Source organism: Oncorhynchus tshawytscha, linkage group LG19, assembly GCF_018296145.1.
Source record: "Oncorhynchus tshawytscha isolate Ot180627B linkage group LG19, Otsh_v2.0, whole genome shotgun sequence".
NCBI classification, from domain to species: Eukaryota; Metazoa; Chordata; class Actinopteri; order Salmoniformes; family Salmonidae; genus Oncorhynchus; species Oncorhynchus tshawytscha.
Genome location: NC_056447.1, coordinates 20,443,145 through 20,458,529, shown reverse-complemented (window position 1 = coordinate 20,458,529; position 15,385 = coordinate 20,443,145). Strand labels below are relative to the sequence as shown.

Genomic DNA, 15,385 nt, shown 5'->3' with positions numbered 1-15,385 from the left:
CTTGGAGTAAACTGTGAGTAGCATTTCTGAGCTCATTGTAAAACTTTATGAGTTGGGAAGTCTGTCCTGCAAATAGTTTAGGTCAGAGACTGTATAAAATGTTCACATTGCGCTCGTTAGCATTTAGTTAGCATCCTCTATGTAATTTTACATGTACTTATTAGCATTGCTAACCTTCGGATTACAGATGCTAAGTGTTGTTTGAAAATAGCGCCCCTTGTGTTCAGTGCTGGTATTACAGCATATCCCGGTATGGCACAAGGTCTCTATGAAGGTATGACAATCTGGATACTGCCCAAGCCTAGACAGAGAGTCTCATATAATGTTTCTCCTGAAAATCAAGCATTCTATAATTGACATGGTGTAGCTGACAAAATGTGTTAAAAGTTACATTTTAATATAATCTACTTCCTGTTTTGAGGTAAATATTCTGTGGTTCAACCTCCACAGAATGCCATGACAAATGACAGCCTATCCCCTTTTAGCAACGGTAAAAGCTCAGGCATAGCTGAACTAAATGGTCACATGCTCAGAGTCATACGACAGTGTGCTCACACAGAAAGGACGGTGCAGTTAAGAAAGACGTCAAAAATGCACACCAGGCCTGAATTTAGCAGCCGGGATATAAAGTAGGGGATATATAGTAAAGGGTTTATGTACATGAAAAGTGAGCTTCAGATTTTCCTCATGACCCAAATCTACTTGAATTTGAGCTTGTACTAACTATGAACAAAAAAATGGATAAATTGACAATTCTTTGGCGATAATGATAAATCAACAACAGTAAACCTGTCATCCCCCACGAATGATGCAGTGCCCCCTTTGGGCCAAGCAGTATCATTTTGTAAATGCCGGCTCTCTATGGCACGACGCGTCATTCACCTAAATTTGAACAAAATCGGCCCTGTGTTGTCTGAGATGTTGTCTGTGGCTAACGTACAAACATGCTAAAGTACTAACGGACGGAGACAGATCCACAATCCCCTAAACAATTTCCTTGTGGGGGGGAAAAAAACTAGAACAACAGTAGCTGGTTTTGAAAACAGTATTTTTCCCGCAATTTCATTTTAAGTAACGGTCATATGCTTGAGTTTCTCCCCTCCTCTGAGCGCTGTGGGTGGCTCACTCACACAGCAGCCGGCAGCTGAACTGGGACAGATACTTTCAGAGCATGAGTCGACATAATGCATAGGCTATTACCGCTGACCAAATAATGGTTGTAGAACAATCCACAGAAGCCCTGCGTAGCGAAATCCCCGACGTGAGCTAAATGCTTCGATAGGAAGAAGGCAGTGTCCATGTCTGTCATTTTCACTTTTTCGTCCCAGCTCTACTAACTCATCAACTCAAATTGTATTTGTCACATACGCCAAATACAACAGGTCTATAGACCTTACTGTGAAACGCTTACTTATGAATCCTTGAATGAAATGTTTCAAATAAATGGTTTCTTCTTATTCATCTGCATTAATGAATCTATAGGTGAGCAAAGCAAAAGCATAGCAACATCAAGCTATGAAAAGGGACAGTTATCATTGTTTTGTCATTGTGTGGCCTTACCTTTCACAGACTTGTCAAGGGGTCTCAAAGCTTCAGAACACTCCACTTTAGTATCCAGCATTCTCTCACTCACTCCATCCAGGCTGGCCAGTGTGTCTGGGGACTGCAGGCCCAAGGACAATCCACCGTCTACTTCCACTGAGAAGCTGTGCTTCTCCTCACCCGGGCCTGTTTCACTGTCTAGCTCCGAGAGGGAAGTCAGCTCTGGACTCTGGGCCGTACCACTGTCAGAGTCACTGGCTGTATGTAAATCTGCAGGTGTGGCCGGTCTCTCTGGAATAGCCTCCTGATGTGTCAGCTCTGAGGATCTCTCTGGGGAGATAGTGGAGGAGGATGTGATGACCTCATCGCTCTGTCTGTCCACAGCCCTTTCATCATGTAACAACATGTCTGTCTGAGGGTGGGAGTCTCCACACTCTCTGCTGGCTTCTACACTCTCTCCCTGGGTCAGACTCAGGCCTGCTAGTCTGGCCTCCACCTCATTCTCATTCCCAGGTCTGGCTTCGGATAGGTCACTGCTCTCCTCTCCTTGTAGAAGACGAGGCTCATCCTCTCCCTTCGAGGGGTTCTTGTCCATCACATCCACCTGTAACTCCCCAGGTGAGACAATAGGACCCCCATCCAAGGTAAGGGTCTCAGTGGCCTCAGAAACAGTGACCCCTGACCTTGGTGCAGTGTCGTTGGGTCCAGTCTGATGCTCACTCTGGTTGTCAACAGCCTCCGGTACACGGCTTGCCTCCAGCATTGAATTGGAGTGGCATTGTTCTATGTTTGCTACAGCAGCTGCTACTGCTATGGCCACCACTGCTACAGCTGTGGCTGCTATCTCCTCCCTACAAGGCAGAGAGTCTGCCTCTTCTAACGATGCCCACTGTATAGACACCTTCTTCTTTGCAGGGGTCTCCTCTCCTGTGACTGTCCCCTCTTCAGTCAGTTTGTCCGCGGAGCAACTATCCGACTGGACGAGTTCCTCCTCACGAGAGGGTTTGAGGTCTGTGACATCATCAGAGTGCTGTGGCCCCATGGTCCACTTCTCTACGCTCGGTCTCTCTCCATCCTCAGTTGTCCTTCTGGCTGAGTCGGTGGACGCCTGTTCCTCCCATTCCTGCCCAGCCTCGTGGCCCTGGCTGTGGGCACCGTCCTGGTTATGCTGTGGTGGTGGTACCACTACCTCCACTGTGCCCTCCGCCGTCTGATCCAGGACCTGCTCACTGGGCTCAAATGGTGGTGTAACGCTACTGGGTCCGTGTGAACGGCTGCTCTCGCTTTCTCCCTCTGTCATACTGGGGCTCTGCTTCATGCTGTTTGTGTCAGTCTCTCCACTTCGGCTGCTGGCTGACTCAGTGCTACCGTTAGTCTGTTGGCCGGGGTTTCCTGCCTCTCTCTTTCTCTCGTGTGTACCGCCAATATCACCAACTCTTTCAGTCTCAGACCCCCGGGTCTGGCTGCTGTTATTGGCCAAATCCTGCTCCTCAGAATAACTCGTCAGCGCTGTGGTGATTTCCTGTCTTTGTTCGGGGTCTTGTGACTGTGCAGCCTGTGCCTGATGGCGGCTCACAGCTCCTGTCATTGTCTGCAGAGTACATTCAGAGGCGGCTTCCGCGTACTCCACCTCCACCTCGCCGCCATGTCCGCCGGGCTGCCCGTTCTCCACAGGAACCCCAGCCTCTATCTGAGCCCAGGGTGCTCTACAATCCATCTCCTCGATGTTGTCAGGCTCCCCCTGCCTTTCCATAGTCTTTTGAGCCCTCGTGTCCCCACAGCTGCTACTGCTGTTGACTGTACTCCTCTCCCCAGTCTCCAGGGGCCAATGCTTGTCTTCCGGGTGTTCCTGGGACTGTGCGTGGCCCATGGCTGGTGTAACCGTCGTCGGAAAAGCAGCAGCCTTATCGCCCGTCTCAGTCTCTGCTCGCCTCTTCTCTCTCTCTTCCTTGTTCCTTTTACGGCGCCCTGCCTTGCTGCTCTGCCTGGCAGTGATTACGCCTGTCCTCTCCCTATCAGCTTCCTCCTGCTGGTTTCCACAGGACGGTGTGCTGACAGCTGGAGTCTCACCCTCCCTCTTCCGCCGCTGTGCTGCAGCTTCACTTCTTTTATCTAACGCCTTCACAGAGTCCTTTACTGCTGCCTGAGCGGGGCCCGCCTCCCCTTCCTCTGGCTGGCCGTTCGGACAAGGCCACGCCCCTCCCGCGAGGTGGGCATGGCTGTGTTGGGGGTGTAAAGCTGTGTGCGCTGACGTGTTGCTGATGCCGCCGGATCCTGCTGTACTGTTTAGCTCGTCTGGTGACTGCTGCTGGAACACATGATCTCCCTACAGTACAAACAGAAACGCGGGGTGAATAATTGTCTCATTAATTAAACGTCAATTACACACATTATACATCACACATTACACACAGGGATCTTCACTTCGAGTCAAGATAAGACATGCACAAAATGTAAACAAACAAAAACCCACAGGTAACTTACAATAGGCTGGCTAGCTAGCCAGAAGATTTGATTCTGGGTTCTGAGATGACTTAGTGTATGAGAATACGGCAAGTAAGTCATAGTTCAAAGCAACAAAATGAGACAGCAGACAGAGTTGAACGCAGACGGAGTTAAATGCAGAGTTCTATAGCTCACCTTGTTGTCTCTGTGTGAGCGGATGAGTTTCTGTAGCTCCTCCACCTCTCCCTGCAGGCTGGGCGGAGTTTTCCCTGGCACCGTGTCCACCGTCAGGGTGTAGGTGTTCAGTCTAGGGTGGTGCTGCAGCGCTCGGCCTCCTGGGTAACACTGCTTCTCCTCTGCCTTTATCCGGGTGTCCGGCGAGGTCTCAACCCTGCTCAACACAAACAGAACACACCTGGTCAGAGCGGAGGTAGCCAAAGCACTCAGCACTGACTCAGAATTCAGCAGCACTACCTATTATAACAGCTATTGTGACCCACAGGTTCATGCCCAGGGTAGGCACCGGAGACCAACCTTTCACCATTCCACCGCTGACCTCACCACCAAAACTGGTCAGTTTCATTGCTACTTCTATCTCAATCACAGAACTGGTATTTAATTAATTATTCTATGATATCGGTGGAATTGAAAAAGTAACCGCCATTTCTCCCTTTCTAATCTCCTCCACCAGTGAAACCAGTTCTACTGAGTTACAAAGAGGAACAAAAAAACTAAGAAAAGAGATCAAACATAGCCGTGCTAAAATGACGTTTTCTGCACGGACCTATTCTAAACGCCTCTTGTAACGGCTAAATCCTGGGAGGGACTTTAGTAGTGTATTGTCCTGCTGACTCTGGGTGTGAGTCTCTCTCTGCCTGGGTTGAGTCATCTGTTCTACTCTCTCACAATGAGTGGAACTGACTCTAATCGACTCAGGGGTGATGATGTCACCACTGGTAAGCTCCGGTGAGAAGGACACAAAACCAAAACAATCTGATGGAAACAAAGGGCATGAGGGAGTCATTCAGTAAATGGATTGGATTAGTAAGATTCCAGCCCCTGGTGACAGGAGTGCAGACCTGGGTTCAAATACTATTTGAAATCATTTCCAATACTTTATTCCATGCTTGATTGAGCTTGCCCGGCTTAACGGACCAATAGAATAGTTCCAAAACCCTGCTCTATATCCCACTCCAAGCAGGCTACAGCAAAAACTCAATGGTTGGAAATAGTATTTGAGCCTTGGTCTGCAGGAGCGATGAGATCAGAGGCTGTTCTCACCTGCCTCTTGGCGCTCGGTGCCAGCACAGGGCTGAATGGGTCTCCATGGCAACCCCCTAACATCATTCACTGGGGAATGAAAGGCAGGACACGGCACGGGGGAAGAACACAACAGAGCCACGTTGTGGGACCTGAGTAGGGAACCTGAATGCAGCCAGGACCCAGCCTCAATCTCGGGAGCCAGGGGAGAGAGCTTTTAACTTCTTGGATATAGGGGGCGCTCTTTTAATTTATGGATAAAAAAACGTGCCCGTATAAGCGCAATATTTTGTCACGAAAAGATGCTCGACTATGCATATAATTGGCAGCTTTGGAAAGAAAACACTCTAACGTTTCCAAAACTGCAAAGATATTATCTGTGAGTGCCACAGAACTCATGCTACAGGCGAAACCAAGATGAAACTTCAACCAGGAAATGGGCAGAATTTTTGAGGCTCTGTTTTCCATTGTCTCCTTATATGGCTGTGAATGCGCCGGGAATGAGCCTGCCCTTTCTATCGTTTCTCCAAGGTGTCTGCAGCATTGTGACGTATTTGTAGGCATATCATTGGAAGATTGGCCATAAGAGACTACATTTACCAGGGGTCCGCCCGGTGTCCTTTGTCTAAATTGGTGCGTAATCTACAAGCTGCACGCAGTCATCCAGTGATTGAGAGGAGAGAGGAGGCTTTCAACAAACGATATATCATGAAGAGATATGTGAAAAACACCTTGATTGATTCTAAACAACGTTTACCATGTTTCAGTCAATATTATGGAGTTAATTTGGAAAAAAGTTTGGCGTTTTGAAGACTGAATTTTTTATTTTTTTTTGGTAGCCAAACGTGACGCACCAAACGGAGCAATTTCTCCTAAACAAATAATCTTTCAGGAAAAACTGAGCATTTGCTATCTAACTGAGAGTCTCCTCATTGAAAACATCTGAAGTTCTTCAAAGGTAATGATTTTATTTGAATGATTTTCTGTTTTTTGTGAACATGTTGCCTGCTGATGCTAACGCTAAATGCTACGCTAGCTATCAATACTGTTACACAAATGCTTGTTTTGCTATGGTTGAGAAGCATATTTTGAAAATCTGAGATGACAGTGTTGTTAACAAAAGGCTAAGCTTGAGAGCTAGCATATTCATTTCATTTCATTTGCGATTTTCATGAATAGTTAACGCTGCGTTATGGTAATGAGCTTGAGGCTGTATTCACGATCCCGGATCCGGGATGGCTCGACGCAAGAAGTTAACAACACACAGTTGCCATGAAGAGAACTGTACTAAAAACGTTGTTTTTTTTATTCCTTTGTTAATGGTATATGACCTAACCAGCTTAGTCCTACAGCCAGCGGGTGGAATGTACACAACTATGCTGTTGGGATTCAGCCATGACACCTAACTGTTCTCCTGTGCCAAATAAACAGCCGGCTGTCCCTGACCTGAACTAATCCTGTCTCAGAGCATTTAACGTCAGAAGCCAGGTGACTCAATCTCTCCACTCCCAGCTTAACTCATTTCAGGAAACTTTCCACAACTCTCCCGAAAACAACACCGAACAACAGCCTCCCCAACGACACCAAGCAACATCAGAGAGATGAACATGGGTTGGTGACTGGTGTAACTGTTACATGCAGACGAGGAAGCGCAGGAAGAGTGGGTACGGAGAAATCCCTGGTCTAGTCTAGTGAAAACAGTTGCTTTGTTCTCCTCTGTAACACACACAGTGCCTCTTGAGGAGCTCCCGCTAGTGCTGCTCTCTCTCTCTCGCTCTCCTACGGTGATCGGGTTTCACAGCCTCCACCAACCCAGGTCGAAAGAGACCGCACAGAGACCGTTGACCCAGGGGACAGTAAAGCAGTCTGTGTGCCGCAGATAGAGAGACACCATGCGGTGTTGGGGCCTGAGAGTGTCCCTATGACCCGGTATCTACTGGTCCACGCAGGTCCAGCACGTCCCTGTCTGGGACTAGGTGACATCTGAACCTCAATGTCATAGAGAGAGATAAGTGACCTCTGGTGAACTCTGTAATGAGGTCAACCGTATGTGCTCAGCTGGAGAACAGATCAGCACTGTGTCACGGACGACACTGATGGTAAAAGCAGGTAAGCAAACTGGTTTGGTGAGGTGCTAGTTGAGGCTGTGGCTGGGAGCAAATTATCTCTATTAGATAAACTGGAAATGCAGTTTCTATAGTAGTTCCATGAAACCACTGTTTCCCACCATCTTCACAACAATTTTTTTCAGTGGTAAATCTATCATCTGTGTTTGGGGGATGTAACCTACTGGGGCTGCCGAGTTAACATTGGTCTAGTTTTGAAACCAAAATGTTGGCTGGGCGATTTTTTTTTTCTTGTGTTATTTTATAGCTCAGATGTCTGAGCACATGTAACCAATCCCATACAGCTGGTACAGCCTGTGAGACCACAGAGTAACGTACGAGCTGTCGTCCAACACGTTAACATCGCCTCCTGATTCTAAAACAGTACTAATTAAAAAGACGGACCTCAAATGTATGCCATCATGAGGCGCCAGCTAGGTACATTTTGTGATTTTTGTCCCACAAAGACGACCAAATACTGGTCTGGCTTGACGTACTTAAAGTGCATATAGCGTTGGACTCTGTGCTGACAGCGGCAGTTTGGAGCGAAGCTGCAGAGTTCATCCTTGGTCTGTCTGCTTGTCTCTGTGTTCCCCAAACACTCCAAACACATTTCAACATCCCCAGCTCCTAACTAACCAGAGCTGTTCCCATTCCCACGGTTACATAAAGACACCTCTCGCTGGTTTGGATCCCAAATCCTAATGAGCTCGCTTGAAATTCTTGCCTATTCATCTGTAGGAATGCAAAAGTATGTTACCGAAAAGGGCGACGAAGAGCTAACTAACGACTTGAGAGCAACTAAATGCTGTGGAGAGGGTTGTGCATTTCATTCACAACATTCACGACAACATTCTGAAAACAGAAGAATATATTAAGAAGACACGGTTTCTTTAACAGGTTCTGCTTTTCTTTCACACGTACCTGAGGTAGTAGAAATGACTGGCTGGCTAGCTTACTCCTATAGAAGCATAGCAATCGTGTATCTGAAGGTTATCACTACTGTAGTAAAGGTTGTTCATATTTAGGCCCTGTGTGAAGTATATAGGATGGGACACGGGTGAGTACTTACCCAGTGAAGAGCTGCTGTAGCTGGCCGTGGCCCCTTTTCTCTGCCACGCTGACTGGTGTGGAGCCCTGCTTGTTGGGCAGTCTGAGAGCCTCTCTGCCTCCTGGCTGCTGGAGCAGAAACAAGGCCACCTTCCGCAGACCGCGCCGAGCCGCAAAGTGCAGGAGGGTCTCGTGTGGACCGGGCTCAGCTGAACGGGACACACAGGGAGGAAGAGTTACACTGGGCTCAGCGACGGTCAACAGTTCCAGTCCTCTCACTAGAACACGACACACATGCAACGATGTGCTGCCAGCAGGCATCCAACAACACTCCAGCTTCTGCTTAATAGCCGACGTGTTTACTCTGCCACTGTGTGATCAGTAACCTGTTTGGCAGTGCAGTATGTTCACGTGTAAATCCCTAAGTGCATTTTCAGGCATGCACGGGCCGAGCGCCTCCCTCTCTCCCCTCTCCCTAACTCCTCCCACCTTTGCTATAAGCCTGAAGTGATAGCCCTGTCAGAGTCCCGCCCTCCTAACCTGTGTGACCCACTGTCCTGTCTGAGTCATGTGAAATAACCCCGCCCCTTTTCCCCTCTCACCCCTCCCACTGGTCAGACTGCTGAGCCTCTGCTTCAATACACACTGAACCAGCCGGAAGGCCTGACACGGAGGTGTGTCTTTTACAACAAACCATACAGCTACAGTCCCATTTCAGTGTGGGTAATTAGTCGTATGGAGACTTTCTCCCAACGCAAGACTACTCACAATGGTGTATTAGGAGATTATCTGCAATGTTACAGGTGGCTCTATTCTGAGAGCAGAGAGCCTCGTCGCCCGGGCGGTCGCCATTACTATCCCAGCAGTACGAGGACACACAGTGGGAGGATTGTTCTACTTTGGTTAATGAGAGTCTGGGAAAGAGACTGCCCTGGTTTCAACGGCCCACTGGGAATTCAACAAACCAATTTGGAGCCCCCATAAAAAGAGGTGTTGCACAAAAAGGAGTCCTACTAGAAACGTAATCCGGTGCTGAGGAGTTGGGGATTAGGTTGTAGCGGAGCTGAGGGTACTAATTTAACACCGTTTGCACCAGGTCTGACACCAGGAGTCTAAATGTGAAGCAGATCATTTGAATGACTGCTGCACATCAGAGCAGACCAGAGTAGTGAAATGCTGTCAGAGAAAAGGCAAGTAAAAGAAGAAGCACGTACTCTATTGCATCACACGGACAGACATACGCATTACAATACAAAACAAATGGCAGGTTAGCTGGTTTGTAACATTGATGGGAAACTATCCAATGTGAAAAGGAAAATCAACCCTTGTCCTGTCCTCTACTAGACTCAGTTCAGTGCATCTGATTTGCAGAAACACGGAGACAATATGAGCATGGGCCGCCATTTCCTCTCCGTCAGCCACATTCTATGGTAGGACTCAGCGTATTCACTCCAGCCACTTACAGGAGGAGGGAGAGACCCTAACAAATCAGATTTTCCACCAGCGCTGGATTCTCATGGCTGCTTCTCTCCCACAAACCCTCAGTATAACTGCTACGCGAAGCTCTGGAATGCTAGCAGATCCTCTGTTGGCATTTAGAGTGTTGGCAGTCGATGTGACAAGGGATAAAATATGCCTTTAGGAGTTTAACTGCATTTTTTCATGATAATAATGGCCCTCTGTGCTTTATTTCAACCAGAATGAGTTGTTGGCTGGGGCTGGGCACTGGGGCCGGGCACTGGGGCCGGGCAGTGCCAGCAGAGAGAGAGAGAGCCTCTAGACCTAAGGCCCGCTAGTTCCAGGGCTCACCGCCTGTCGTCCAGGTACCCGGGACCAGCTTCAGGAAATGCCAGGGCTGGAGAAGGCATTACACAGCTGGCCCACTCAACCGTTGGGGAGAGGAATTTAACCTGGCTGCAGGATCATCTATTCTAACAGACCCCCCCCCCTTTTTATTTTTTCAAACATCAGAGAGTTTTGGAATCAAATATTATCAGGGGCCTCAGGTCACAGTGGAACCGGAGGAGATGCAAAGCACAGAGGAAATAGGCAGAGTCACATGTCCCACCTCATAAAGGACTGCAGTGCTTTCGTCTGAGTGCACGTCAGGCCTAGAACCACTTGAAACATATAAACCAGTCAATCTGACAGGTGTTTCTAGGTTGCCATACATTGTTGGCTAGTTCTGTACATTGTTGCTGGGCAGATATCTCTGCCAAATCACTGAGCTCTTACAAGCTCAATCTCTGAGCAAAAAGGGACAGACGTCATTCAGATACTACAGATCCCAAAAGGTTTAATAGGATATATCTTTCACTGAGAGGCCAAGATCAAGTAGTCCTTTAAAGAGGCTGATGGGATAAAAAAAATTTAAGCCTGGAGGAGGGGCACTCTCAGTCTTTAAGCTCTCAACATTTTTTGTGTTCCTCTTATCTATGCTTGACAGAGGCACATGGTAACATCACAACAGGACATCTGCTAGCCATAACAGCCGTCAGTGGCTCAGCATGGCCTCCATCCTCCACATTCTGACAGCATGCACGATGTGTAACTAACATTAAAGCATTAAACACATTCTGTTAGTATGACAATCTGTCATCAGTCAAAGCAAAATACAAAGACAGTAGACGCCTAGATGCAGACATGCATAAAAAGCATGTGGGCTCTAGATTTCAGTGAGTTGGAATGAGACCGTATGTTTCAACAACACTCAATTTGGTGTTCCAAATGACCTGCAGGAGCCTATAGTTTTCATGTTGGGTCCTGTACTATTAAATGTCTCTATAGGGCCATACATTCCAACCGATCTTTCAAGTGAATGTATGAAACTTAATTCATACAGTCTTTAATTCCCGGTGCAGAGAGAGAGAGAAAGGTAGAGAGAGAGCGAGAGAGAAAGGTAGAGAGAGAGGTAGAGAGAGAGAGGTAGAGAGAGAGAGGTAGAGAGAAAGGTAGAGAGAGAGGTAGAGAGAGAGGTAGAGAGAAAGGTAGAGAGAGAGGTAGAGAGAGAGGTAGAGAGAGAGGTAGAGAGAGAGAGAGGTAGAGAGAGAGAGAGAGAGAGAGGTAGAGAGAGAGAGGTAGAGAGAGAGGTAGAGAGAGAGAGAGAGAGGTAGAGAGAGAGGTAGAGAGAGAGAGAGGTAGAGAGAGGTAGAGAGAAAGGTAGAGAGAGAGGTAGAGAGAGAGGTAGAGAGAGAGGTAGAGAGAGAGAGAGAAAGTGTGAGAGTGAGAGAGAGAGAGTGAGAGAGAGGTAGAGAGAGAGATGTAGAGAGAGAGAGAAAGTGTGAGAGAGAAAGTGAGAGAGAGAGAGAGTGAGAGAGTGAGTGAGAGAGAGAAAGTGTGAGAGCGCGAGAGAGAGAGGTAGAAAGAGAGAGAGGGGGGGAGAAAAAGAGGAGAAAGCACACTAACACTCTACTGACAAGAACAGGCGTACAGGCTCCAAATGTAACAAGCATCAGTCAGCTGTGACCAGAGCCCCCGACATGTATCCCAACAATCCCCTTTGAGCTCCAGAACAAGTCCCAGGCTCTGGTTAATAGACCAAATAAACACTGTTGGTTACTGCCCACTTCTTCATTGGGTGGGAATGTTTGTTTTTAGCATATCTGACATTGCGTTCCTGACTTATGACGACCCAATAGGAGCAGAAAACAGAAACACAGAGGAGGAAATAAAGTGGATCTAAACTCAGCCGGAGAGCCCAGCCAAGAACATCAGGAGGGAGGACTGGAGCTATCCCAGGGGACACTGGGGCATGATGGCAACCTCCCTTTCTCAGATAGCCCTTCCTCTCCTCACTAGGGCAGTCCTCTCTGGTCAGACTCTCACTCCTCTCACTGTCAGGATTCCTGTGTGCCAATTAACAGAATCACTGCAGTGGGATTGAAATGTCAGAGCCCCCCCTCCAAAAAAAAACACAAGGCAACAAAGTGACCTCTGATTGGTCGTTACCACGACCGGCTCTTTCTCCGGAGGCCGTGAGTGGCTGGAGAAGATTTTATGCATGCCCGGGAGGCGGAGCTGAAGTATCGTTCGTGAACCACCAGGTGGGCGCGCTCCACTACTCATTCAGTAGAACGGGAACCCGGCCAAATCATCTCTCAGTTCGGGAGGAAGGGAACAAATGTTTCTCAGTCTACTTAATTACCTCACTGAGGCGTGAACCGAACACGGCAGCACATACTGTATGAAATCTACAGGCACATTAAGAGGGAATAAAGCAGACCACACCGTGAGAAGCACTCAAAAATAGGTCCACGGTGACACACAAAGCGGAGACCCTATCCCTACTCACCTATGCTGTTGTCCAGGTTGGTACCTGGTGGTGTGCCCATGTGTGTACCCAGGACGCTCCACCCCTGGGGCAGGGCCAGGTGTCTAAGGGCCAAGGAGAGGCTGTCGTCTAGCCGCTCACACTCCTGCAGCGGGATCTGGCACTCGTCCAGCAGCAGCGCCCCCTCCAGACCGTCGGCCTGCCCCGCAGCGCTCACCAGGAACTGGGCCATGTCGAAGGCCAGGTCCTGGACGAACTGGAAGCGCTCCTCAGCCACGGGGTCCACGGAGCCGCCGGGCCGCGCCGAGCACAGCGTGACCTGCACCGACTCAGAGCAGTCATGGGCTAGGAAAGAGACGGAAGAGAAGCGGTTAGTTTACGTCTTACATAAAGGCATGGGACCTGTCTGTTACTGTACAGACACATGCTTCAGACATGCCAAAATACTTTACCGCGTGAGTTTACAGCGTGACTTTACAGCGTGACTTTACAGCGTGAGTTTACAGCGTGACTTTACAGCGTGACTTTACAGCGTGACTTTACTGCGTGACTTTACTGCGTGACTTTACAGCGTGACTTTACTGCGTGACTTTACAGCGTGACTTTACAGCGTGAGTTTACAGCGTGAGTTTACAGCGTGAGTTTACAGCGTGAGTTTACAGCGTGAGTTTACAGCGTGAGTTTACAGCGTGAGTTTACAGCGTGACTTTACAGCGTGAGTTTACAGCGTGACTTTACAGCGTGACTTTACAGCGTGACTACAGCGTGAGTTTACAGCGTGAGTTGACAGCGTGACTTTACAGCGTGACTTTACAGCGTGAGTTTACAGCGTGAGTTTACAGCGTGAGTTTACAGCGTGACTTTACAGCGTGACTTTACAGCGTGAGTTTACAGCGTGACTTTACAGCGTGACTTTACAGCGTGACTTTACAGCGTGACTTTACAGCGTGACTTTACAGCGTGAGTTTACAGCGTGTATCAGCCTATACAGCTCAGTTGAGCCTTCGCTTTGCCCAAATAACTTGGCTGGTGTCAACAGGTTTCAGAGTGGACAAACATGAATCTACCCTCCCTCCCAGTGGACCTTTAAACATGCCATTTTAATTCTATTTAAAGGTGTATTATTGTAGAAGCCAGTGAACCAACAGGTAAATATGCTATTCTCACAATCAGAGGAATATCCATTAGCTACAAGTGTCGCAAACAGGGGTGATAACCATCAAAACCTGTTAGCATCTATGAAAAGTGTCTAGCCCTTCACCCTCGTACCCGTATGTGGCTTGAAAATCCCTCCTGGTAATTGGGCAACTTTTGCAAATGTTTTGTTGTCTGAGTGAAGGGAAATGCTGTAAATTAAGAGCACTCGATGTATTCTGAAAGATGAGATGGTGAGGATTATAATAAATACTGCTTTGATGTCATACACTTCACATTTCCATATCATAAAACCCATGTCATATACAGTGTTGACGTTTATGGTCAGTGTTTGATGTACAGTTACAAGATGACATGGCGTCATACCCGGGGTTGTCCTGAACATAATGAGCCTATGTTTGTCTCCTACGAAGAAAACAACCACCTGAATGCACACCACTCCTTTCCATGCGCCCCAACAGTATGATCTGTTTCCCTGTGAAGGCCTAACACTGTAATATCGTATTTTAGAACTTAGCTAGTCATGTTGGCAATAGAACATTTATAATGGGACGTTTCTTGGGGGATTGTGTAAACAACAGTGATTGTGTGATGCAGGGCTGTGTTCCAAACAAAACAGTGGCAAGTGTGCTTGCTCTAGTTCCTCAACGGCACAGCTAGGAGAGCTAAGAAATATACTGTAGTTGAAGTATATACTGTAGCACCTTATACTGTCGTTGAAGACTCTATTTTGAGTCACAAAAGTGCATTGAAATGACTTAGGAACCGTGCACACTTTGGAGAGGTGTGCGCCTGTGTGGCCACGTGGTGACACCAGTTAGTCCTCTCACTCAAACCCTTAGCATTTCTTGGTCTTATGTTTAGCTGACCCCACATTTCCCAGGAATAGTCGTATCATGGTACTGAATGTATCCAGAGTATTTTCAGAATGTGGCGACAAGTACAGTAAATGTAAAATCAACAGTGTAATGTTTGGATTCAGTCTTGTCAGGTGAACTGTTGTGTCCTCAACTTTGGTCTAATAATTTCCCCCAAAACGTTCAATTGCTATCATGGTTATGCTTTTCATATTTCTTCTGTAAGAAACATTTCCATGGAGCCCTATCCATATAGGCCAATTCCCACGAGTGTAAAGGGTTAAGACATGGCTTAGTGACATGATGTACTGTTCTGTTCCTTTACTATGTCCCTCCCTGTTCTGAAAATGAATGGACTCCACAGCAAAAGGCCATGTGAGAGCCATATTTTTATTGATGACACATGACACAGGTCTGAGGGGACAGGGGGGACAGCACGCAAACATTCAGGAGGCCCACCCACTCCTATTCATGGCTCTGCTGACGTCCATACACACAACACAAACACAGATAAATCCGAGCTGGGGCAGCCATCACGACATCATCAATATGCCACATGTCAGCCATGTTTTTTTTTGTCAGCCGTGATCAGGGTGATAACTGAAGCCGGGGTTAAATATAAAAACGACTTTTCTGCCGGACAAAAATATATTTTGGATTTATCTCTCGGACATCTTCTGGTTAAGGCTGCCTAGACAAAC

The 15,385-nt window shown here is 47.7% G+C and overlaps 1 protein-coding gene across 8 annotated transcripts in view; it reads right to left on the bottom strand.

Moving 5' to 3' along the window:
- LOC112218424 (A-kinase anchor protein 13) overlaps window positions 1–15,385 on the bottom strand; it is a 100,715-nt gene that overhangs the window by 50,262 nt on the left and 35,068 nt on the right. For all 8 annotated transcript variants that reach the window (XM_042301445.1, XM_042301449.1, XM_042301451.1 and 5 more), the window contains exons 4-7: window positions 12,694–13,017; window positions 8,425–8,611; window positions 4,183–4,378; window positions 1,561–3,868 (exon numbers count right to left, since the gene is read on the bottom strand). In XM_042301445.1, the coding sequence (XP_042157379.1) occupies window positions 1,561–3,868; window positions 4,183–4,378; window positions 8,425–8,611; window positions 12,694–13,017 (3,015 nt within the window). The remainder of the gene's footprint in view (window positions 1–1,560; window positions 3,869–4,182; window positions 4,379–8,424; window positions 8,612–12,693; window positions 13,018–15,385) is intronic.